This window comes from Tenrec ecaudatus, chromosome 13 (genome assembly GCF_050624435.1).
Source record: "Tenrec ecaudatus isolate mTenEca1 chromosome 13, mTenEca1.hap1, whole genome shotgun sequence".
NCBI classification, from domain to species: Eukaryota; Metazoa; Chordata; class Mammalia; order Afrosoricida; family Tenrecidae; genus Tenrec; species Tenrec ecaudatus.
In genome coordinates, this window is record NC_134542.1 from 69,023,747 (window position 1) to 69,048,425 (window position 24,679).

General features: G+C 39.9%; 1 protein-coding gene across 2 annotated transcripts in view; it reads left to right on the forward strand.

Annotated features, from left to right (window-relative positions):
* Nucleotides 1–24,679, forward strand: part of CFAP210 (cilia and flagella associated protein 210) — a 52,278-nt gene extending 27,599 nt beyond the window's left edge. For both annotated transcript variants that reach the window (XM_075529416.1, XM_075529417.1), the window contains 5 exons: nt 2,110–2,266; nt 10,737–10,876; nt 12,727–12,919; nt 13,996–14,160; nt 21,250–24,679. In XM_075529416.1, coding sequence (XP_075385531.1) covers nt 2,110–2,266; nt 10,737–10,876; nt 12,727–12,919; nt 13,996–14,160; nt 21,250–21,594 — 1,000 coding nt within the window. In that variant the 3' untranslated portion in view covers nt 21,595–24,679. The remainder of the gene's footprint in view (nt 1–2,109; nt 2,267–10,736; nt 10,877–12,726; nt 12,920–13,995; nt 14,161–21,249) is intronic.

Here is a 24,679-nt window from a genome sequence, read left to right on the forward strand (position 1 = left end):
TAAATGCTAATCATGAGACCTTCTGGTAGTGGTATGCAGGGTATTGAACAGAGGGGGTGGAGTGGTAGATCGAGTATGCAGTCTCCCAGTTCAGAGCTCTGCACTGAGGAAAGAGCCACCTCTTGGACCATTCAGAGGACATCAATAGCCAATCAATGTTGACCAGAGAAAGGAGGACAACCAGAATGGTATACATACCCGATACCTTCCCTTTCATCAAGCCCCATTACATGAGACCCATAGCTGTGTGGCTTTGTCCAAAGCTGAAATTGAAAAACTGGGCTTAGGGACTTTCCATAAAATAATATTACCCCCACTAGGGGATGGACAATAGAAAAGTGGGTGAAGGGAGATGGCAGACAGTGCAAGATATGAAAAAATAATAATTTGTAAATTATCAAGGGTTTATGAGGGAGGGCAAGCGGGGAGGGAGGGAGGGGAAAATGAGCTGATGCCAAGGGCTTAAGTGGAGAGCAAATGTTTTGAGAATGATGAGGGTAACGAATGTACAAATATGCTTTACACATTGATGTATGTATGAATTATGATAGGAGTTGTATGAAGATAAACAAGCGGCTATCTAGCTCAGAAGCAACAAATCCCACATGGAAGAACACACCAGCCTGTGTGATCACGTGGTTCCAAAGGGATCAGTTATCAGGCATCAAAGAACAAAAAATCATATCATTGAGTCACACCTCCGTGATATGATTGCTGAGGACAAATGGGTGCATAAGCAAATGTGGCGACGAAAGCTGATGGTGCCCGGCTATCAAAAGAGATAGCGTCTGGGGTCTTAAAGGCTTGAAGGTAAACAAGCAGCCATCTAGCTCAGAAGCAACAAAGCCCACATGGAAGAAGCTCACCAGCCTGTGCGATCACGAGGTGTCGAAGGGATCAGGTATAAGGCATCATCAGAACAAAAAAATCTTACCATAGTGAATGAAGGGGGAAGAGCAGAGTGGAGATCCAAAGCCCATTTGTAGGCCACTGGAGATCTCCGAGGTTTAGTGGAGAAGACGAGACAATTAAGGTGCGATGTAGCAACGACGAAAAATACAACTTTCCTCTAGTTCCTAAATGTTTCCCCCCTTCCCCCCCACTATCATGATTTCAATTCTACCTTGCAAGTCTGGCTAGACCAGAGGATGTATACTGGTACAGATAGGAATTGGAAACACAAGGAATCCAGGGAAGATGATCCCTTCAGGACCAGTCGTGTGAGTGGTGTTACTGGGAAGGGTAGAGGGAGAGTGGGTTGGAAAGAGGGAACCAATTATAAGGATCTACATGTGACCTCCTCCCTGGGGGGCGGACAACAGAAAAGTGGGTGAAGGGAGACGTTCGACAGGGAAAGATACAACAAAATAATAATTTATAAATTATCAAGGACTCATGAGGGAGGGAGGAGCAGGGAGGAATGGGAAAAAATGAGGAGCTGATGACAAGGGCTTAAGTGGAGAGCAAATGTTTTGAAAATGATGAGGGCAATAAATGTACAAATGTGCTTTACACAATTGATGTATGTATGGATTGTGATAAGAGTTGTATGAGCCCCCAATAAAATGATTTTAAAAAGAGTTGTATGAGCCCCTAATAAAACAATTTTTAAAATAAAAAATATTACAATTTCCCCTTAACTGTCATATAGCGAAGGAGCCTGGGGCACTGTGTGTTAAATATTGAGTTGCTGCCTACAAGGTCGGTGGTTCAACACCATCAGAGGAGGAAAGATGAGGCTGTCTGCCCATAGAGACTTACCGTTTCTGAAATTCAATGACGCACTCGTGTTCTAGCTTATATATGGTCTGCTAGGAGTCAGAGTGGGTGGATCATTCCATTCATTAGTTTTTCTAGCTGAAGAGAACATCCCAGTATGGAAGTTATCTTGGTGAGAAATGAAACAAGTGGAGAAAGACAAATATCAGCAATTCCGGTTTGATAAAGTTGGATTTGGCTTCAGTCACTGCTATTAAATACTGTTTTTCAAAGAAATTCACAAATTTTCACTTGCAACTTTAAATCATCTCAAGTAATATTCTGTTTCCTTTCTTAAAAATACAACCTGTTTTTCTGCTTTGTTCAATTTTAATTATATTTTTGCTTCAGAATAAAGGAACATGAAGAAGAAAAAGAAAGAAGGAAAAAAGAAGAGAAGAGAGATGCTGAGGAAATAAAACGGCAGAATGCATTATACGACATAGAAATGAAAAGAAAACTGGAAAAGAAGCAGGAAGAGATACGTGAAAACCGGAGACTGTTCTTTGTAAGTTGAAAATTTAACATCTCTTCAGAAAAGGTACAAAGTAAAATACCTAGCTTTTACTTTTTAAAAAATTACAAGTGAAGTAGAGTAGGAAACAAGTCGCTGTCAGTTGAGATTCTACGGAAATCATGGACTCTGGAGGGGAGAGCTATGTCAGGTGTCTCGGGGTCGGAATCGGCTCGATGGCAGTGAGTTGTTTGTTTGGCTGTAAGGAGCCCCGGTGGTATAACTGGCAAGTGCTTGACTGCTAATTGAGAGGGTGGTGGTTCAAATCCACCCGGCAGCTCCACGGGGAGAGAAGACGTGGCAGTCTGCTCCTGTAAAGGTCCCAGGTTAAGAAACCATCTATGGCATTTTACTCTGTGGTTGATTTGACAGCACGTGACAGTGACATACCTGCTAGGATCTTATGTGGATGTGGTCCCCTGTGTGGGAGAGTATTTTCCACATGAATTCATTAATCTTAAGTGAGTCTGAGGAATTAGAGTGGTTTATGTTAGGTGTCTCCTGTGTTGTTAGTATACTCAGTAAGCAGTGGTAATTATTTTATGGTTATCTTTATTTTTTAATTTTTAAATTTTGAAATTAATTTTATTCAGGTAATTATTTTCACTTTAGTTTGCTTAATTGATTTTATACCACAAATATATATTTTTTAAGTTTTGCCGAATGTAAATTGATATTATTTTTCAAATACTCAACTAAGTAATATTAAATTCCCTATCAATCAGAGGCTTTTCTTGTCCTCTCCCTTGCAGAGTCCTGCACCCTGTCCTCCTGGACTCGGCGTTGTCTTGGAGCCTATTGTACAGCTGGCCCGCCCTCAGCCTCTTTTCTGTTTCCTGAGTCTTCTCTTTCTCTGCTTGGCTGAAATACATCTTTGAGAGACCTGCTAGGAAAGGGGCATAAGAGATGACTTTGAATTCTTATCTGAAAAGGTTATCTTCTAGGTTCACATTTGACTTACAGTTTGATCAGGTACAGAATTCTGTTTTCAGTATTCAAGTTTTCTATTCCGCTAGCTTCCAGTGATGCTGTTGAGAAGTAGGCTGCCACCATAGCCTCCAACCTCTGCACATGATCTTTGATTTTCTTCCTCTCTGTCTGGAAGTCTTTCAGATCTTCACCTGTCTGGAGTGCTCTGAAATTTCACAGCAGTGTGCCTGGTTATAGGTTGTTGTTATTTTTAATAGACTTTATTTTTAGAGCATTTAAGTTTACAGAACAATTATGCAGAAAGTTGAAGTCCCCATGTTGTTTTTCCTATTAACAGGTTACATTCCTGTTGGTATTTATTATAATTGATGTACCAATATTAACATAATACTACTAACTAGAGTTTATAGTTCATATTAAGGTTCTCTCTTTAGGTTTTATGATCTTACGGGGTTTGACAAATGCTTAATATCATGGATCAAGTATCACACAGAATAATTTTATCCTAAAAACTCCCTGTGCTCCAGCTATTGATTCCTCCACCTGCTATGACTCCGTAGAACTCCCTGATATTTTCACTATCTCAATAATTTTGCCTTTTCCAGAATGTCATATCGTTGGAATTATACCGTATGTAACTTTTTCTTACTGGTGTCTTTCACTCAGCAATATGCAGTCAGGGTTCTTTTTTTTTAACAGTTGTATTGGGACAAAATTCCCATGTAATACAATAAAATAGTTCAACCGTATCAAGAAGATTTGTACAGCCAACACCACAGTCAGTTTTAGAACATGCTCTTCTTTCATGTACTCCTTGTTATTAGCTCCCCGTTCCTCTCAGCTTCCCCAAGAAACCACTCATCCAGCTACTGTTGCTGTAGATTCACTCAGTCTGGAATCCATCTGCTGAAAAACATACCAAAGCAAGCAAAAAATCTAGCAACAATAACAAAATAAAATGAAGAAAAGCCTCAGTAGAAAAGAAAGCAGAAAACATTAAAAACTAGAACCTCCTTGAAAAGGGTCAAAAGGGAAATCAACCGAGAGGGTGTTAAATTTTAACCTAGCCACCTCTGCCATAACCACTGTCCAATGCACTCTGCATGATGGCAAGGCTGTTCACATCCCGGGTCAGGGGATTTACCTGAGGCTTAAGCCACCTGTATTTTCCCTTCACCTTTTGTTTTTTCCTAACTGGTATAACTTTTAAATGGGTCAAAAGGTGGATTAAATAAGATGTTATGTTTTATCCTAACAATATCTACTATAGTCATCTTTACAATACTCTCTAAGACCTCTCGCAGTACGGTGCTGTCTGTGATAGGAGAATATCTATTCCATACAAGGAAATACCGTCAATATAACTATTATTCAGATTTATGGACCAACCACTAAATCTAGTGGTGATGAAGCAGAAATTTTTTTAATAAGTCATTTTATTGGGGGCTCTTAATAAGCTACTCAAAATCTATATATACATCCATGTGTCAAACATATTTGTACATATGTTGCCATCATCATTTTTAAAACATTTTCTTTCTAGTTAAGCCCTTGGTATCAGCTTCTCTTTTTCCCCTCCTTCCCCACGTTCTCACCCTCCTGACTCCTTGATATCTTATACTATCTGCTTCCCCCTTCACCCATTTTTCTGTTTTTCATACTCCTAGGAGGGTGGGGATTATATGTCGATCCTTGTGATTGGCTCCCCCTTTCCTCCACCCTCATGGTATTGCTACTCCCATTACTGTTCCTGAGGGGTTTATCTGTCTTAGATTCTGTGTGTCCAGAGCTCTTATCTGTACTACTGAACATGCCTGGTCTAGCCAGATTTGTAAGATAGAACTGGGGTCATGATAGTGAGGGAGGGAAGCATTAAAGAGCTAGAGGAAAGTTGTATGTTTCATCAGTGCTATACTACACCCTGTCTGACTCATCCTTTCCTTGTGTCCCTTCTGTGAGGGGATATCTAATTGTCTATAGATGGACTTTGGGCCTCCAATCTAACTCTCCTCATTCACATTGATATGAGTGTTTTGGGTCTTTTGTTACCTGATACCAGATCCTGTCAACACCTGTGATCACACAGAGTGATGTGCTTCTTCCATGTGGGCTTTGTTGCTTCCCTGCTAGATGGCTGCTTGTTTAACATCAAGCCTTTAAGATCCCATACGCTATATCTTGTAATAGCTGGTCATCATCAGCTTTCTTCATCACATTTGCTATGCACCCATTTTGTCTTTGGCTAGCATGTCGGAAGGTGAGCATCACAGAATGCCAGGTTACTAGAACAGAGTGTTCCTACATTGAGGGAGGACTTGAGTAGAGGCCCAATGTCTGTCTGCTACCTTCATACTTAATCTATAGTTCCAGGTCTGTTTGCTGACCCTTATGAATGTTTTCCAATCAAGTCTGATGAGGTGCCAAGCCCTGACCCTCGAATCAAAAGTCTGTTTTGGGGATTCCTTGGGGACTTCAGTTCCTTTGCTCCCCTTGCTGCTCTGTTGTGCTCCTTTCGTGTTTCACCCAGTGTGAGGGGGTGGTCAGACTGGGCACAATTCCTGTACTGTGTCTCCAGGGTTATCCCCCGTAGTGCCGTGGGCCAGTGAGGGGACATCGTGTCTTGTGGTGGGACTGGCCTTACGAGTTTCTCTGTTAAGGTTCTTTTAATACCTTGTTGTGGATTGATAGTTCTCATTTTTAAAAATTTCTGAATAGTCATTGTGTGGATACACCATAGTTTGTCCATTCACCTACTGAAAGGCATCTTGGTTGCCTTGGTTGGCTTTAACTTTTGACAGTTATGAATAAAGCCGCTCTAAACATTTATGTTTAGAAGCACTCACTTGTCTATGCTAAGAAATTTAGAAGACAGCTATCCGGCCAACTGATTAAGAGAGATCGTGTTTGTCCTCATTTCCCCCAAATTGTGACCCATCAGAATAAAGAAAATAGCAAAAATATAATTAACATCACATGCAAGAAAAGTGTTGTTGAAGATCATTCAACAATAATTATAGCTGTCCATAGACAGGGAACTGCCAGAAACTCGAGCTGGATTCAGAAGAGGATGCGGGACGAGGGACATCATGGCCGACCTCTGATGGATCTTGGCTCAAAGCAGAGAATAACCAAGAGAAGTTTGTGTTTATTAACTATGCCAGGCATTTGACTGTGTGACTCATGACAAACTACAGATAGCCTTGACAAGAATGGGGATTCCAGAACACCACATTGTGTTCATATGGAACTGTACATGGTCCAAGAAACACTTGTTCAAGCAGAACAAGGTTTAAAAGCAGCAAAGGTATGTGTCAGGGTTTATCTTTTCACCACTTAATCCGTTTGTGTGCTGAAAAATAATCTGAGAAACTGGACCATATGAAGACTTGTGTATAATAATTAGAGGCTTATTAGTAACATGTGATATGCAGATAGTACAGTCTTCCATGATGAAAAAGGATTTGAAGCACTTGCTGAGGAAGATCAATGATTGCAGCTAAAGTATAGATTACAATTTAATGTAAAGAAAACCCTGATCCTCATAACTGTAAAATAGACAGCTTTATGATAAACAGAAAAAATCGAAGTTGTGAGATTTTACCTCATCTGGATCCACAATCAATGCGTATGGCAGCACCAGTCAAGAATCAAGCGACACATTGCATGGGGCAAATCTGCAGTAGGAGACTTCTTGAAAGTGTTGAAGAGCAAGGATGTCACTTGGAAAGATAAGTTGTGCCTGGCCCAGGCTATGGTATTTTCATTCACCTTGAATGCATGTGTCAGGATTGGACCTTGAATATGGAAGAAGGAAGATCACAGAAGAATTCATACTCAAATGATGGTGCTGGTGAAGGATATTGAAAGTACGCCAAACTGTCAGTAGAACCAGAAAAATCTGTCTTGGAAAAAGATAACTCCCAGAGCAGCCAGAATGTTCCTTAGAAGCAAGGATGACAAGAGTTTGTCTTAGGTACTTTGGATATGTTATCAAGAGATATCCATCACTGGAAAAAGACATTAGCCTTGGTAAAGTAGGTCAGTGAAAAAGATGACCTTGATGGATTGGCACAGTGGTTGAAATAATGGGCTCAAAGTATACTTGGGGGGGGAATGCAGGACTGGGCAGTAGTTCATTCTCTTGTACATAACCAAATCGATGCCCCCTATCAATAGCAACAAATGCTTATTGTGGGATACAGAAAGGTTCTTCCTCAGGTTGACCCCCGTATTATATGGCAAATGCTGCTTGCTAACATATGGTCAGTGTCTATACGCTTGGAGGTCAGCTGCTTAAGGTGATCTCCCTGAGGTTATCAGCCATCTAGAGCAAAGAGAGTCCCTAGTTTGTCCCACCCTAGGAGGGCTCACTCCCTGCTGATAAGGATAGTGGATTATTCCCCTGGAGGAGAGCCCAAAGACAAGGTCAAGTCAACTCAAGATTGCCATCTTGAAACTAGGGTCTGCCCATCTTGTCACATGTGTACCCCTAGCTCATCCCCCTCCTGCATGTATGCCTATGGTACAACCCCTTCCTGTTATGATATAATTAGGGGGGCTTTCACATCCCCAAAATGTATATAAGCTGTGATTAGAGATACATTCTGTGTTAGTCTGGGTAGCTTCTATTTATTGTTATTGATATAATGGTTGAAAGAAATTATTTAGGAAGTATGAAAATAGAGCTTGTAAGCTCACTTGCCTTCAGACATTAGTTGGGCCATTAGATGGGTTTAGGACACACCAGCAGAGAAGTCTCTGAAAAGATAAGCCCCACCCAGAACTTTGGAGTACTTAGGACATTTGCATTCCAAGAGACTTGCCTGGGGGCAAGCTTGACAGATTGAAGATTTAAAAAAAGGAACTCTTTGGATTTGAAGTTTGAACTCTACTGGTTTTTGTCAGAAGCTGGAAAAAATCTGGAACCATGAAGAAAATTCCTCTCTGGGACTGAACGTTAAAGGGAGCCTGTGGGCAGGCTGAGATGCTTGCTAGGTGACCACCTGGATCTACTTGTTGAGTGGAAGTGGAGAAATGCAGCAATAAAGAGACGGGTTGTATCTGGCCACAGATACCCATGGACCCGGTTTACAAGGAACTAGAGGAGAAGATGTGAGTAGGTTGACTGGTCTGAAGTTCATGACCTAGCACAAGGGGGCTAGACTTGTTGAGAATTTGTGTTGTGGCCATGGTCTAAAGGCAAAGTGACCAATGGGCACCCTGGTGAGGCTTAAGTGAAGCAGCCCACATTGAGCTGACCAGAACCTGATCAGATGAAGAGAAGAGAGGATTTTTAATAATGTGTTGGTCTGGGTAGATTAGATAAACAAATTCATGGGCACTCACACATGTATAAGGAAGAGATTTATATACAAGAGCAATTGAACATTGAGAAAACATCCCAGCCCAGTCCAGATCAAGTCCATAAGTCTGATATTTAGCCGATACCAATCTATAAAGTCCTCTTCAGACTCAAGAAACACATGCAATGACACCGAATGTGGAAGATCACAGGCCAGTGGGTAGAAAGTCTTTGGATCCAGTGGCAGTGGAAACATCTCAGCATTGGCAGGGCTCTCTGCACACAGGGCTGCATCAGGGTGGGTCCATGCATCTTGTCAGCTGCTATGTCTCCCAGGGTGTGGCAGAGAAGTGTCTCCTGCCTCCAAGAAGGAATTACCAGATTTCCCAGAATTCTCTGGAGAAGGCCATGCCCACACAGAGGTCTCATTGGCTATTATCTGATTGACAAGCTAGACTCCACCCCTACACTCTTAATCCTCACATTGATGAATGATTACATATCTACCACACATTTGCACTCTCTGTGTGCACCTTCTGAGATCATGGCTGTCTATCCAAGAGGTGAGCAATTGCATGCCTTATCTTGTCTGCTATCTCTTTAATTTTACCCAATTACACAACCGCCCCTTGAACCTGTTCTATTGTGGGGGCTGGTACCCCACAGTTTATGTTCAGAAAGACTCTTATTTGTGTTTCATTGTTGCTGCAAAGGCATTTGACTGTGTGGTTCATATCAAACTGGATAATGTAACAATTGCAGAGCACTTCCTTGTGCTCATGTGGAACCTGTGTACTAATTAAATTTTTTTCCTCATTAGTTAGGAATAGGCTCAAAAGCATATAGTGAAAAACTTTAAATAGTGGCTTAACCAAATTTAGGTTAAAATGTTTAACTATTTGCATTGTGATGACCATTTTTATATGTTTTTTCTCATAATGGTTTTGTAACTTCTGCCAAATTATTGGGACAGACTATGTTTGTGGTCCACCAAGTGGATCAGACCGTTTGCTAATAATGCAAATAAGGTGGATGGCAACCTTGTGGGGATGGGACAATGCAATTAAATATAGAACGTTAGTGAGAGGATTGGTCAGTTTTGCCATCTCCCAGGGCCTTAAAATGAACCATTCCTGAAGTAAAAGGGGAACCTGATACCACCTAGAAAAAAAGCTGGAAGCGGAGTATGTCTTATGGACACAGGATTCCCTGGGTTGGAAACCTCGAAGACCCTGGAGACAGAGCTGTAACACCAGAGCTGGTGAGAGATGGCAAGCAGCTGTGGTAAAGAAAAGGAGACTGCAGAGACACTAGAACAGAGACTGGCACGAGATGGCACATCTGGCTTCTAAGCCCATGGAATGAGACTGCTGAGCACCAGCTATTAGGCAGGAGCTTGCAGGTGGAGGAGGGTGCTTCCAGGTACTTGTGGAAGCTAGGCTCATGGACTCACAGAACTGGTGCCATCAAGTTGAGGCTTACTGGTAGAGTGGGGCACCCCAGGTACTTACTGGTGGAGCTAGAGAGCTGTTTAAGACTAACCCAAGTAGGACAGTAGCTAGACCAGCCCAGTACTTCGGACTTCTTGAAAATGTGACTGGGACGAATCTGTCCCGATCAAAGAACTGAATCCTCAGTAATTTCTGATCCTGAATTGTAACCTGTCAGTTTCCTATATTTGTAAATACTGTCTGTGAGTTCCTTGTGGCCATACAGGTAATGATTGAAAACAGCAGAGAAGCTGAGAGGACTGTGGGAATTGCCAGTGTGTTTATTGGTAAAACGGTTGAGAGAAGAGGTATGTCTGACAACTGCTTCCTAGGAACCAGCCTTGGTCTCACTGCAGGGACTCTCAGTCTCCCGTGAAGTTAAGAGATGGACAGTCACATCACTGCCATAACATCACTGCCAGACTCCTCATGTGGCTGGGAATCTTAATTGACCATCTCTCTATTATTGGATATTTAGAGATAGTTTCCAAACGGGGGCTAGTATAAATAACCGTAGGGACGCCTGGTGGTGTAATGGTATGCGGTGGGCTGCGATCTGCAGAGTCAGCAGCAGCTCTGCAGGAGAAAAACGAGGCTTTCTGTAAACAGTCCTGGGAAATTTTTCCAGGAGAGAAATAACTGGCCAGAAGCTCTGACCATTTGATAGTTCTTGCTAGATATTGATATGTTGAATGGTATTTTTCTTTTTAGTAGGCTAATAAACACTTTTTTCTCCTCTAAGGAATACATGAATGATAAAAATATTATCAGAGCCATAGAACAGCAGCAGCAAGCAGAGGAAGATGAAAAGATTAGAAATTTGATCAAAGCAAAAAAGCGTCTTACACAAATGAAGAACGAAAAAGAAGCTGAAACAAAAAGGTAGGCTATATCTTATAAAATTAATAAAGTACTATCTGAAGTTATTCTATTACAAAACAAAGTATGCTGTGAGAGTGTTGTTTAAGAACAGAAGTTCATTATTTATATATGACTACAATACTTAGTGGCATGAGTTTCCAGTTTGGAGCATGTGAGTTGAGGTATCTTTGACATGTCCCAGACAACTGTCTGTGTGGTTGAAAATACTAGGAGAGAGGGGGTCCTCGTGGCTCAGTGGTTACTCTTGGCTGCAATCTGCAAAATCGTAGTTTAAAAACACCAGCCGCTCCGTGGGAGAAAGATTGGGCTTTCTATTCCCATGAACAATACAGTCTTGGAAATTCACTAGGGCAGTTCAACCCTGTCTTATAGGGTCACTATGAATCAATATTGACTCGAAGGCCGTGAGTGTGGTTTGGTTTGGTAAGAGAGAGAGGTGAGCTAGAGATGGATTTGGGGCCACTGGCGTATCAGTAGCAATGAGAGTTGTGGTTATGCCTGGGCTCACTTCAGGAAAGTAGGTAAGAAACAAAAGGTGTCAGAATCCCAAGAGAATGTCAACATTTAAAGCTCAAATGGAAAAGATAATATGAAGATTCAAAATAGTTTCTATCAACAAGACTCGAAGTTGGTTCTTTAAACATATTAATAAAATTGGCAAACCACTGGGAAATCTAACAAAGAAAAATAATAAGATGCAAATAACATATACAAGAGATGAAATGGGCAGAATCACAATAGGATCAACTGAAAGAAAAAGGATACTAACAGAACTTTATGAAAAAAAACCCTACTCCAACAAATTTGAAAACTGAGATGAAATGGACACATCTTTAGAAATGCACTACTACCTAAACTAACAGTGAGGGAGAAAACTTGAAAACAAAACATAATAAAAGAATAATTTAATAAGGCCATTAAAAAATTCTCCCTCCCAAACAAAACAAAAACCAAAGCCAGACGTTTTCACTGGCTAATTCTACCAAGATTCACACTAGAGTTGACAGCCTTTCAGAATAAGGAAAAGGATGGAAAACATCTGGCTTAATTTCATGAAGTAAGTATAACCCTGACAGCAAAACTATGCAAAGGCATCACCCCAAATACATATATCATAGAATTATTATGCCAGAATAATACATGGTGTACTAAGTCAATGTCAGTCTGCCTACCAATAGTTCAATACTCTTGGTAGAGTTGTTTTCTGCTACTTCGTACACCATGTACTCAGGGACGAGACCCTAACAAGCTGTGCTTGAGGTGAAGTCTGGTTCACCTAGTGGAGTTTCCACAATGGATCTATCCGGTATGGCTTTTGAAGCATGATGGGCACATTGAAGATCCAGAATTCAGTGCCCCAGTATGTTACACTTGGCCTGGGTTCCCCCCAAAAATTATTTTTCTATGTGGAGAATTTTAACACATTTTCTCCCAGATGTGTAAGTAAGATCATGTATAAGCAAATAAGATCAGACTATGCATATTAACTTCTTTGAGTTTTTAGAATACGTTACTTTTAATTATTAAAATTTTTTTCCACTTAAAACAATCTACATATATAGAAGCAACGAGGCTCCTTTTATTTTTGTCTAAGATTGTGAAATATTTCAGACTTCATAGTTAAATTATACTGGCTTCATAAACAATCTAAGGCGCTCTGATGGGGCTGTGGGGTAAGCATCGGTCAGTGGTTCAAACCCACCAGCTTCTCTGTGGGAGAGATTTATAGTTTCAGAAACCCTGGATAGGGTCAGGATGACTAAGAACTGACTTGATGGCAGTTAGTGGGCTTAGGCTTTACAGCCAATCTGGTTACGAAATTTTGATAAGTTATGACTGTTTTCTTATAGGCTAATGGAAGAACGGAGAGAAAGGATTAATAACTTCCTGAGTAAACTAATAAAAGAGAAACTTGACAATGAAGATTTGATTATTGCCAGAGATATTGCTGAAGCAGAGGCTGAAAGGGACAAAATAGACCGCGAAAGATATGAAAACAACAAAGCAGAATTAAAAGAGATCGCAGACTACAGAGCCAATGTGGTAAACAGTTAGTTACATTATAACAATTAAAAATGAAGACTACAGAGCCAATGTGGTAAACAGTTAGTTACATTATAACAATTAAAAATGAAGAGACAGATTTAAGCACTTACTACTGTCGCTTCAGCCTCTCCACCTCCCAGACCCAGAACTGGCAGAGATTTAAAAATCAGTATATCAATAACTTCCTATAGTCTTTAAATTAAATCATGTTTACTCTTTAACAGATGACAGGATATTCAATTACAAATAAGATATTTATAGGTGCAAAAGGGTACTTGCTATTTCAGAGTCCTCTGAAATTAAATGCAAAGATTATTATTCATGTAATGCAGATACTTCATTTGAATTGTTTTCAAAAGCCAACATAACTCTGTTTCTTATTTCTTCAAAAGTTATTCCTATAAAACTGTCAGACTGGATAGTTAGCAAACATTATACGAACTCATCTTTCATCTATAAATCTCTATTCACCTTGAAAAGGTCATGTTTTTGTATTCCTATCTTTTTTTTCAAACTTGAAGATTAGCCTGTATCACTCATTATATATATATATTTTAAAATCATTTTATTGGAGACTCTTACAGCTCTTATAACATTCTATACATCAATTGTATCAAGTATATCTGTATATGTTACCATCATTTCCAAAATATTTTCTACTTGAGCCCTTGGTATAAGCTTTTGTCCCCTCCCTTCCCCAACCCACCACCCTGTGACTCCTTGATCAATGATAGATTGTTATTATTTTGTACCTTACACTGTCCATTGTCTCCACCTCCCCTCATATCGCTGCTGCTCCCACTGCTCCTTCTGAGGGGGTTCTCTGTCCTGAATTCCATGTGCTGAGTGAGAGCCCTTATCTGTACCAATGTTCTCGACCTAGTTATATTTTCATTGGGTGTTTCCTGCTATTCAGAAAAAAAAATCTGTTCGGACTCAAATGGACAAATGTTTCCCTCTCCCTTATCACTCTGAGCAACCTCGTCTTGGACTTTTCTAACTCCATGCCTGGCTAGAAAGCACTGGTTCCTTCAACTGCCTTTAATTTCTTCCTTCTGCTGTTTCACTTCTAGATGAAAAGTAAAGAGGAAGAAGAAAGACAAAGAAAAATAAATGCCAAAGAACATTTGATGGATATACTGAAAGCAGATAAAATTTTTGTGGAGCATGAAAGAGAGAAAAAACGCAAAGTTGATGAAGAACGCAGAGAAGTTCAAGATGCTCATATTCAGCAAATGGTAATTATTCCCAAATGTGCTCGCTTATTTTAGCAATAACCATGTCATACAGAACTCGTGCCACTTTTCCTCTCTCCCAAGCAGTGTTCTCTCGCCTGAGAACACACGGTCAGTGTGGTGCTCGTCCTGAGGTGCCATCAGGTCGGTCTTGATGCATAGTGAACTTTGCAATGCCTGGTCCTGTACCATCCTCACGACTGCTACTGTGGCGAGCGTGTAGTCTGGGGTCTCCTCCCTTCTGCCTGCCTATCTACTTCTACTCACTATGTTGTTATGGTGTGACACAATAAGTATAAAAGATGTAAAACTAGTTTCTACTTTCATCTTTATTAAAGTTCCCATACTAAGTTGATATTTTTGCGTAAACATTTTTTACTTTTTGAGTGCCTTTTGTGCCTCAGTGAGGATACAGAATACACAAAATGTGTAGGGCAGCCCATCCTGCTTTTCCTGTGGTGATTGCAGTCTCACAGCCTTTAGATTTGAGGTGTGTCAGCGTACCAGAGATGATATGTCTGCAGTATCTTGCATCCATTCATTTGTGACTGAAATCTATTTCCCCAAGTGGCGATGTCTCTTTTCATTCCTGCCGCCAGCCTGCGCAAGCACTGGTCCTCATTTCTCCTGTACTTGCCACCCTCCTGCTTGAACACTTCTAGTGGCCAGTTAGGCTTGAACTTGCATTTCCTCCATGACCAAACATAATGAACCTCTTTTCATGTGTTTTGTTTGTTAGCTAGTTATAAATATATAAGCCGCCTTTGGTGACATGCCTGTGCAGAACTTTTGCCCATTTTTTAAAATGGGTTGTGTGTGTTTTCTTAGTGTTGCATTCTGAGTTCTACAGAGAAGTACTTGTGAGATATATACACATAAATATTTCCTTCCCATGTATGACTTTTTATTTTAATGGTATCTTATGATGAACAAAATTTTTTAATTTTGATGCCATTCAATTTATCAATTTTTAAATTTTGTAATGCGTGTTTCCTATATCACTTCTCAGAAACCTTGCCTACCCTAGGTCATAAAGATTTTGTCCTAAAAAGAAAAAAAAATTTGTTCTATGATTAAAAAAATTTTTTTCTATTTTTTTCTATGTTTTCTTTTAGAAGTTTTATCAATTTCTTATATTCAGGTACATCTTGAATTACTTTTAGTATATGATGTGATGCAAGAGTCAAAATTCATTTTTCTTCTATCTAGATGTTCAGTTTTTCTAGTATTATTTAATGAAAAACTGTCTTTTTATTGAATTACCCTGGAACTTTGAAATCAGTTGACCATGTACATGTTTGTCTACAGCCTTATAGTTAAAAGAAACAAGTTTTTGTGAATTTTGGTAAACTGTATTTTCATAGATTGCCTACTTATTCCACTTCCTAGTCAGCCTCCATTGGTAAATGTCAGTGTTCCAACCTTAAAATTTTGGGAGAGAGAATGTAATTGGTTTAATTTAGCCCCACTACTTCCTGCTGACTATATCTTTTGTGATTAAGTCACAAGTTATATTGGGCTGGTCTAGGGACTATTGTGAATGTTGTTAGGCGCCCCTGAGTTGGTTCCGACCCATAGCGCCCTTTTGTACAACAGAATGAAACACTGCCTGATCTTGTATCATCTCACGATGGTTCCTGTGTCTAAATCCCTTGTTGAAGTCTCGGTGTCAGTCCATTGCCTTGAGGCCTTCCTCTTCTGTGCTGCCTCTCTCGTTTACCAACGATGATGTCTTTCTCCAGGAACTTGTCTCCTGACATGTCCAAAGTCTGCAAGAAGTGTGGCCATCTTTGCCTCTAAGGAGCACACTAGCCTTACTTCTTCCAAGACAGATCAATTGATCCTTTTAGTATTTTAATATTCTTCTCTAGCACCACAGCTAAACACATAAATTCTTCAGTCTTTTTTTATTCAGTGTTCAACTTTCACATGCATGAGGCAATGGAAATACCATGGCTTGGGTTAGACGCACCTTAGAGCTTGTTTTTCAACACTTAAATAGGTCTTGTGCAACAGATTTACCTAATCTTTTATCTGTTGCTTCCATGAGCATTGATTGCTGAAGACAAATCCTTGACAACTTGATCTTATCACCAGTTATCATGATGCTACCTATTGATCCAATTGTGAGGATTTGGGTTTTCCTCTCATTGAATTGTAATCTATACTGACAGCTGCAGTCCTTGATCTTCATCAGCCAGTGCTTCCAATCCTCCTTTCAGCAAGCAGGTTGTGTCATCTGCATATTTCAGGTTGTTAATAAACCTTCCTGCAGTCTACATTCTTTTCAATAGTTTTATTGGCACATAGTTTACATATCATACAATAGTTCAATCATATAAAAAATTGTACAATCATTACCATATCAACTTTAGAACATACCCCCCCTCCATGGTTAAATCACCTTTAAAATGAATTGTGCAATCACAACCCATTCTAGTGCTCCCTCCCTTCTCCTGCCTTCATTGTTTACTCCTGAAATCCCCTTTCCCTCCCTATCACACACCCAGTACCCTTACATTTCCAATAAACTCTTGTATCAATTATCACTATGCATACACTCCTCCTGTGCTTCCAACAGGGAAACACAACAGAAACAATAGAAAACACAATTGAAATAAGGTGTTAAGGATAAAATCATAAATAACATAGAATACAAATAATGAGCAAGAAAGAAAAGACCCCCATCAACATTCAAAAACCAGGGAAGATATTTCTGTCATGGAACAAATAAGAAATACTTGTACCTAGAACAAATTCAGGTCCGGAGGTCAACTGGCCAAGTATCCAGTTCGAGCCAACATAATCAAGATTACAATGGTCTCTGCCTGATAGGGAGGCTGTTCGAGACTCTTGCCTGTGGCTGGAGGGGATCTTCCAACCAGCTCAGTCTGTCTGGATACTCTGCAGATGGGTTTTGGATTCCCACGGTCCTCCATTGCCTTCCTTAAATTGGGTGTTGATAATTTTAGCTCTGATGCTTTTCTTTAGCCATATGTAAATCATCTTTGGATCACACAAGCTGGTGTGCTTCTTCTATGTGGACTTAGTTGACTCCTCGCTTAGATGGCTGCTTGTTTCTGATGGATAGCCAGGCACCATCTGCTTTCTTCACCACACTTTGCTATAGCACCATTATCTTCAGTGGTCCTTTCATGAAGGTATCAAGCAGGACCAGGTTATTAGAACTAACTGTTTTTGAATTGGGGCTAGAGGTACATAGAAGCCCAGATTCCACCTGCTTGTCCATAGGGTTTGCACATCTCAGGTTTACTTTGGCTATCATAATATGACAAAATTAAAACCCTATATAACCAACTGCATCAATAGCAGCCACAAGCCACCCAGCAACCACACAGAACACACACAAAGAAAGAAAAATCTACAAGCAGGAAAAAGCAAAAGCCCATACAAAGAAGTAGAGCCTTGTCAATCACCCCCTGGAGTCTAAGTCGATTATACTATCATCATCAATGAGCAGTTGATATGCATACATTTCCACCGTGAACTATAGCCCATGAGTTTTTGCCCTACGGAGTTTGAGTTCCCATTCGATTGGGCTCTGTTGACCCTCAGTATGGGGATTAATGCCAAGGGGGTAGCTTCCTGGATCAATTCTTCCAACTGTAGATTCCTGCTCCCCTGGTGTGCCACTACAAGGTACTACATGTATGGGGATTCTGGGTCTCTTTCTATTGGGCACCCACCAAGCCGGGGGTTCCCCACAAGGTCCAGTGACCACCACTTCCAGAGTCCTGGGGCAGCCATCCAATCCACATTCTTCTTTATATAAGCTAGGCTCCCTGATGATTTGGTCAGCATACAGATTGAATAAGTATGCTAAGAATGTATAACCTTGATGCACACCTTTCCTGATTTCAAACCACGCGCTCTTTTCTTGTTCCTTTAACATGACTGCCTCTTGATCCATGTACAAGTTCCACAAGTACAATGAAATGTTCTGCAATTCCCTTTCTTCTCAGGGTTGTCCGGTTTATGATCCAGTTGAATGTCTTGGCATAATCAATAAAACATAAACATCTTTCTGGTATGCTCTGCTTTCAGCCAAGATCCATCTGACATCAGCAATGATATCCCTTGTTCCATGTCCTCATCTGAATTTGGCCTGAACCTCTGGCAGCTTCCTGTCAATGTACTGCTGCAAAAGTTGTTGGCTGATCTGAAGAAAAAGTTTATTGGCATGTGATTTCAGTGAGACTGTTCTATAGTTTAAGCATTCTGTCAGGTGACCTTTCTTTGGAATGGGTACATATATGGGTCTCTTCCAGTCAGTTGCCCATGAAGCTGCCTTCCAAATTTCCTGCCATAGAAGAGTGAGTGCTTCCAGAGCTTCATCAGCTTGTTGAAAGATTTCAAGATGAATTCTGTCAATTTCTAACGCCTTGTTTTAGGTCAGTGTTTCAGTGCAGCTTGAATTCTTCAGCATCAGTGGCTCTTGCTTACATGCTACCCACTGAAATGTTGGAATGTCGGCTAGTTCTTTTTGGTAGAGTGGCTAGTGACTCTTTGTACTCTTCCCATCTTCTTTAGCTGTTCCTGCATCATTTAATATTTTGCCCATAGAATCTTTCAGTATTTCAACTCAAAGCTTACAATTTTTTCTTAAGATCTTCCGGTTTCTGATATGCTAAGCATATTCTTCCCTTTTGATTTTCATATTCTAGGTCTTTGCATACTTCATTATAATATTTGGCATAGTCTTCTTGAGCTGCCCTGTTAAAATTTGAATTTAACTCTTTGACTGCATGTTTTCTTTCATTGGCTTTAGCTATTCTTCCATTAAGAGCATTTTCCATTAAGAGCATTCAAAACATTTTCTGACATCCACTTTAATCTTTTATTTCTTTCCTATATTTTTAATGACTTTTGCTTTCTTCATGAATGATATTCTTGATATCCTCCTGTCACAGCTCATCAGGTCCTTGCCATCAGTGTTCAGTGCATCAAATTCTTCCTTGAGATGTTCTCAAACTTCAGGTGGGCTAGACTCCAAGTTGTATTTTGGGCTTTCATGGACTTGGTTTAATATTCTTCAGCTTTATCCTGAACTTATATGTGAGCAACTGATGGCCTGTTCCAAAGTCAGCTCTTGACCTGGTTTTACTGCTGACACTGAGTTTCTCCGTGGTTTCTTCCCACAAAAAGAGTCTATTTTATTTTGGTGTGTTCTAGCTGGAGAAGTCCATGTGTAAAGTTGCTTTTTGTGTTGTTGACTAAAGGTATGTGTTATGAGCAAGTCAGAGGTCTTGCAAAATTCTGTGAGGAGGCGCTCCAGCTGATCTTCTACCACCAAGTCCCTATTCTCCAGATAGGAGTCCTTCATCTTCGCGTCCAATTTTTGCATTCTGATCACAAATAATTTTCAGTGCATCTTTTTTTTTCTTTAACAATTTATTAGGGGCTCATACAACTCTTATCACAGTCCATACATATACATACATCAATTGTATAAAGCACATCTGTACAGTCTTTGCCCTAATCATTTTTTTCTCTTTTCTTTTTTTACATTTTATTAGGGACTCATACAACTCTTTTTTTTAATCATTTATAACTTATTTTTTCTGTATTTTATTAATTTTGTTATTATTGTTGAGAATATACACAGCAATCTATATACCAGTTGAACACTTTCCACATATACAATTTAGTGACATTGATTACATTCATCAAGTTGTACATTCTCATCGACTCATACAACTCTTATCACCATCCATACATATACATACATCAATTGTATAAAGCACATCCATACATTCCCTGCCCCAATCATTCTCAAAGCTTTTGCTCTCCACTTAAGCCCTTTGCATCAGGTCCTCTTTTTTTCCCCCCTCGCTCCCCTTTTCAGTGCATCTTGATTGCATGTTTGATCAATTTTCTACTGAAAACCTTGATAGATAGAATTCTTTAATTTCTTCACTAGCTTGTGTGGTCGGTGCATAAATTTGAGTAATAGTTGTATTGATTAGATTTCATTTTATGGGGATAGATATAATCCTATCACAGACAGAATTGTACTTTAAGAGTAACTTTTCAAAAAAAAAAAGCGACTTTTCAATGTCCTTTTTGATTATGTCATTGTCGGTATAATAAATCATATGATTTTCTGATTAAGAATGGCTGATACCAGTCCATTTCAGTTCATTAGTGCCTAGGATCTTGATCTTTATGCATTCAATTTCATTTTTGATGACGTCCAATATTTCCTGAGTGATACTCTACACATTCCAGGTTCCAGTCTTTAGCTTTGCAGCCATTTCTCTTTACCTCATGAGCAAATGAAGAGCCCAAGTTCCACTCCTACAGGCTCAAGCTGACTTAGGTCACCATGGTCAACTCCACTCTGAGAAATCAGCTCCTCCTCAGTCACATTTCAAGTATCCTTGGACCTAAGGGGTCCATCCTTCAGCACTGTCTCTGATAATATTGTTTTCCGTTTGTTAGGCCTTTAATATCTGACATTGCTTCGATGTCACACATGAGGTTTTTAGTAGTTCCGTCCTTGGAAGTGGGGAGCGAAATCCCTTTTTGTTCTTTTTTTTGGGGGGGAAGCTCTGCTGAAACCTGGTGACTTTGGGTGACCCTGCTGGCATTTGAAATATCTTCCAGCTTCACAGCAACACACAAGCCCCACAGTATGACAAGCTGACAGACGAGTGGTGGGACGGTGGGAATGAGTAATTTCCTCTATGATGGTGATCAGTTGTGAGGCAAATAATGTTCTGGCCTTTTGGCCTGTGTCATTTTGGTTCACTTCTTCAAAATAATAGAAACAGGATTCAAACTGTGCTTACCTAAACTTCTTTAAATGGTTAAAGTGTTCAAATGTTTAACTGTTTTCTGTGTTTGAAGATGCATCACTTAAGGCTATTTTCTCCAAGCCATTACTTTATGTGAAATGATATTCAGAATTGCATGAGTTTTGAAGTGAATCACAGTGTATAATTAATTGTTAGAACAGAATTCATAAAATATCAATGAGTTTAGAGGATTATGCATAATTACACAGAATTATACAAAAATATTGATCTGATAAACCAATTTGAATTTGACTTCTCTTTCTTTCTCAAATAGGCCAAAAACAAGCTTAATGCAAAGCAGTTAAAAGAAAAAGAAATTGATTATTGCACACTTACTTCAGCAATTGCTGCTAAAAAGGAAAAAGAATTCCAGGATTATGCAAAGGAAGTGATTAAGTCGGAGTCCCAGTCAACTGAAAAATATATCTATCCTCTTGTAAAAGCTGTACAGGAAGGACCTGGATGTGGCCATGGACCAGCGCTTGCGGGCAGAGGTGGATTAAGACCCAGCTATCAGGCAACGGATGTCACTGGAGTCCAGCTCCCTTTTTATAATTCTCAGGGATCAAAATATAATAATTATCAAAAGTCAAAAGGAAGGCTAGGTTTTACATGGTAGAAAAATTTATTTTATTTTTAAGATTGAAAAGACTAAGTTGTAACAAATAATATGCGCTACAAAGGTAAATTATATACCTATAATTTTTTAATAAAGCTGCTCTTCATCTTAGTACATTGGGAGCTGATTTAGTTCATTTTTCACATTTCCATTGACTATATAAATCCCCAAAGTTAACTTATTCATATTGTTAAAATGCACATAAATTAGCCTTTTACCTACTTAAATACGTACAGTTCAGTGGCATTGAGTACATTCAGAACATGTGAGACTGTCTTCTTTATCTAGTTTCAGAAATTTTATCTCAAAAGGAAACCCCATACTCAGGAAGAGTCTCTCCCCTTCCCAGCTCCTGGCAACCACTAATCTGCACTTTGTCTCTCTGACTTTTCCTTTTTTGAGTTGTGCTGAAGTGAAACTGCTTGGTATGGCTCTTCCACCCGTTCCTAGTGGATTCCCAGTGACGGAGTGGGAGCATGACATCAGGGGTCGAGGACTGTAACTCAGGGACTGGTCAGTTTTGCCATTCCTGAGTATGGGTGAGCCAGCTAAAGAACATGAAGGGAGGAAATTGCACAATCATCCAGCAAGGCTCCCAGAGGAGCATGTGTGAGAGAACCCTCCCGAACTGGCCCAGGCACCAGAGGACACAGCACGCCAAGATCTTACCCCACAGAACAGCAGAGCTGACAGACTGTGCGGTAGAGCAGAGCAGCAGCACCGAGACCACAAACCGTAGGCCCTCAGAACCAAGCAGAGGTCATAAGACTATGGGGCTGAGAGGCTAGGTTCGGAGAGACTTTACTACTGGCTGAGAAACTGACCCTGACTTGTAGCAAACTTGCTAATTTCCCTATTAAACCCCATTAACCACTAAGTATTGCCTGTGAATTGTGTGGTCATTCAATGGGTTACCAAAACCAGCAGAATCGAGTGCCATGAGAGGAACAGTTGCTAACAGCGTTGGGTAAAGGAAGAACGATGGTTGGAGGTACATCTGACCTGACTTGGGGCAATTGGCCTTGGGTTGGTGTGGTGTTGGATTCTGCTCCCTCTTTTGAGTTGGAGGTCAGGGTGAACCTCATGTCATTTCTTCATAGGTATCTCATACAAATATCTTACGTGCATTTGTGCCTGGCTTTCAGTTGGCATGATATTTTTAAGGGTTGTGTGTATTATAGCATGTATTAACACATTAGTTTTTTGGTGGCTGAATAGCTCCTATGTGAGCAAGTCACATTTTGCTTTTCTGTTTATCTGTTGACAGACATTTTTTGGGTTGTTTCCATCTTTTGGATATTGTGAATGAACGATGGAAAATTTTGTACCAGATTTTGTGAGCACTTTCAGATCTAGAATTGCTGCGTCTTCAAAATGTTCATAGAAAGATGGAATGAAAAGAGAAGAATTTTCCTACAAGTTCATTTGAAGCCCCTTGTAAGCTTATTGTGTTGAATTGAGAAAACCCCAGACCATGCTGAACCATTTGCTAACCCACCAGCAATACATTAGGGTTTCAAAATACTTCTTTGCCAACACTTTTTCCTCTGCTTATCCTCATGGTGTGAAGGTAGATGTTTACTGTGGTTTTGATCTGCATTTCTGTGATAACTCTAAATTTCTAACATCTTGTGCCTATTGATCATGTGCATTTATCTAAAGAAATGTCTGTTCTTTTGCCCATTTTTAAATAAAGTTTTGTCATTGAACTGAATTTTTAAAAATGTATTCTTGTATATAAGGTACTTAAAAGTTTATGGAAAAAATAGAATGTATATGGAATTTTTCATTTAACATTTTTGGAGCATGTGTATATGTGTGTACTATATAACTATGTAAGCTAGTACCTATGTAAGGTAGAAACCTGTCAGAGAAGGAAAACTAAAATTTTCTGCTCTGTCAACCAAAGGACTCTACTTTTTCCGCAAGCTCCTTAGTTCACTGCAGAGGCCACACAACTCAAACTACACTCTTAATGGGATAGATTACAGAAGTTAACAGGTTACAATTCCGGTGAGAAATGCCCAGTCGGGCATGTTACTAGGTATTTTTAGGGTGCCAACTGACCAAGGTAATGACACCCCTGTAAGCTTCAACTTAAAGGCACTTGGCTCGGTTCCTGATTCCTCAAATTAAGTGCCTCAAAGCACTCCACTCCAGAAAGCCACAGCCCAAAGGAACTTTGCTGCAGCACCATGGATCAGCAATCCCAGCTCCCCAATTAAGTGCCAAAAAACACGAGACTGAATAAGCTAGCCTCGCCCCAAAGCCCACAGCATAACTTGTTCTGTGGGCTGGGAAATCCATCACTCTACCTCCTGTTCTGACTTCTGGTTTTGCTGCTGCTGCTCTGCCACTTCCTGAATCGAGGAGGCTCACTGTGCAGGGGATGAGGGCCAGAAAATCCATCCCACCCCTAGCTGTTGCTGGTAGTGGAGTCCCGCTGAAATGGCTCTCTTCATAGCCAACAATCACTCACAGCTGAATCATTTCATCATTATCTTCCCCCATCATGGAAAAGGCTGATTAAAGTTAGAGGATATGACTAGAACCACATTAAATAATTTTCCACTGAAATGGGCAATAGCGTATGTTCAGACTGGATCTTGTTGAAGGTGAAAAAACTTGCAAGACCCAATCAGGCAGTTCCATTGAGTTCTGGCTCTTACAGGTGTAGTTCACAATTATTTTCTCCTATGGGTTATCTTTTTACCCATATCGACCTATATATATTTTGATAAATTTCACCTAATTTATTTAAAAAAATCTATTTTGTTGCTCATATTTTTGTCTTCATAGCTAAGAATCAATTGCCCAAACCAAGATCATAACCCTCCCCCACCTCCCATTCCTTCGAAGAGTTTTGAAATCCTAGCTATTAATTAGATTTTGGTCCATTTGGAAGGGTTCAACTTCATTCTTTCCCTAAACCCCCCTATTAAAGTGAAACATAAAGGGGGAAGGATACCTCCAATCATTTTAAGTTAACCACTTATAAAACTAAATTTTCTAAAGATGTATAATTTGGGGATAAAGTGAGACTAGTGTTGGAAAGTATTTCCATGTGCTGTTTGTAAGCAGTGTA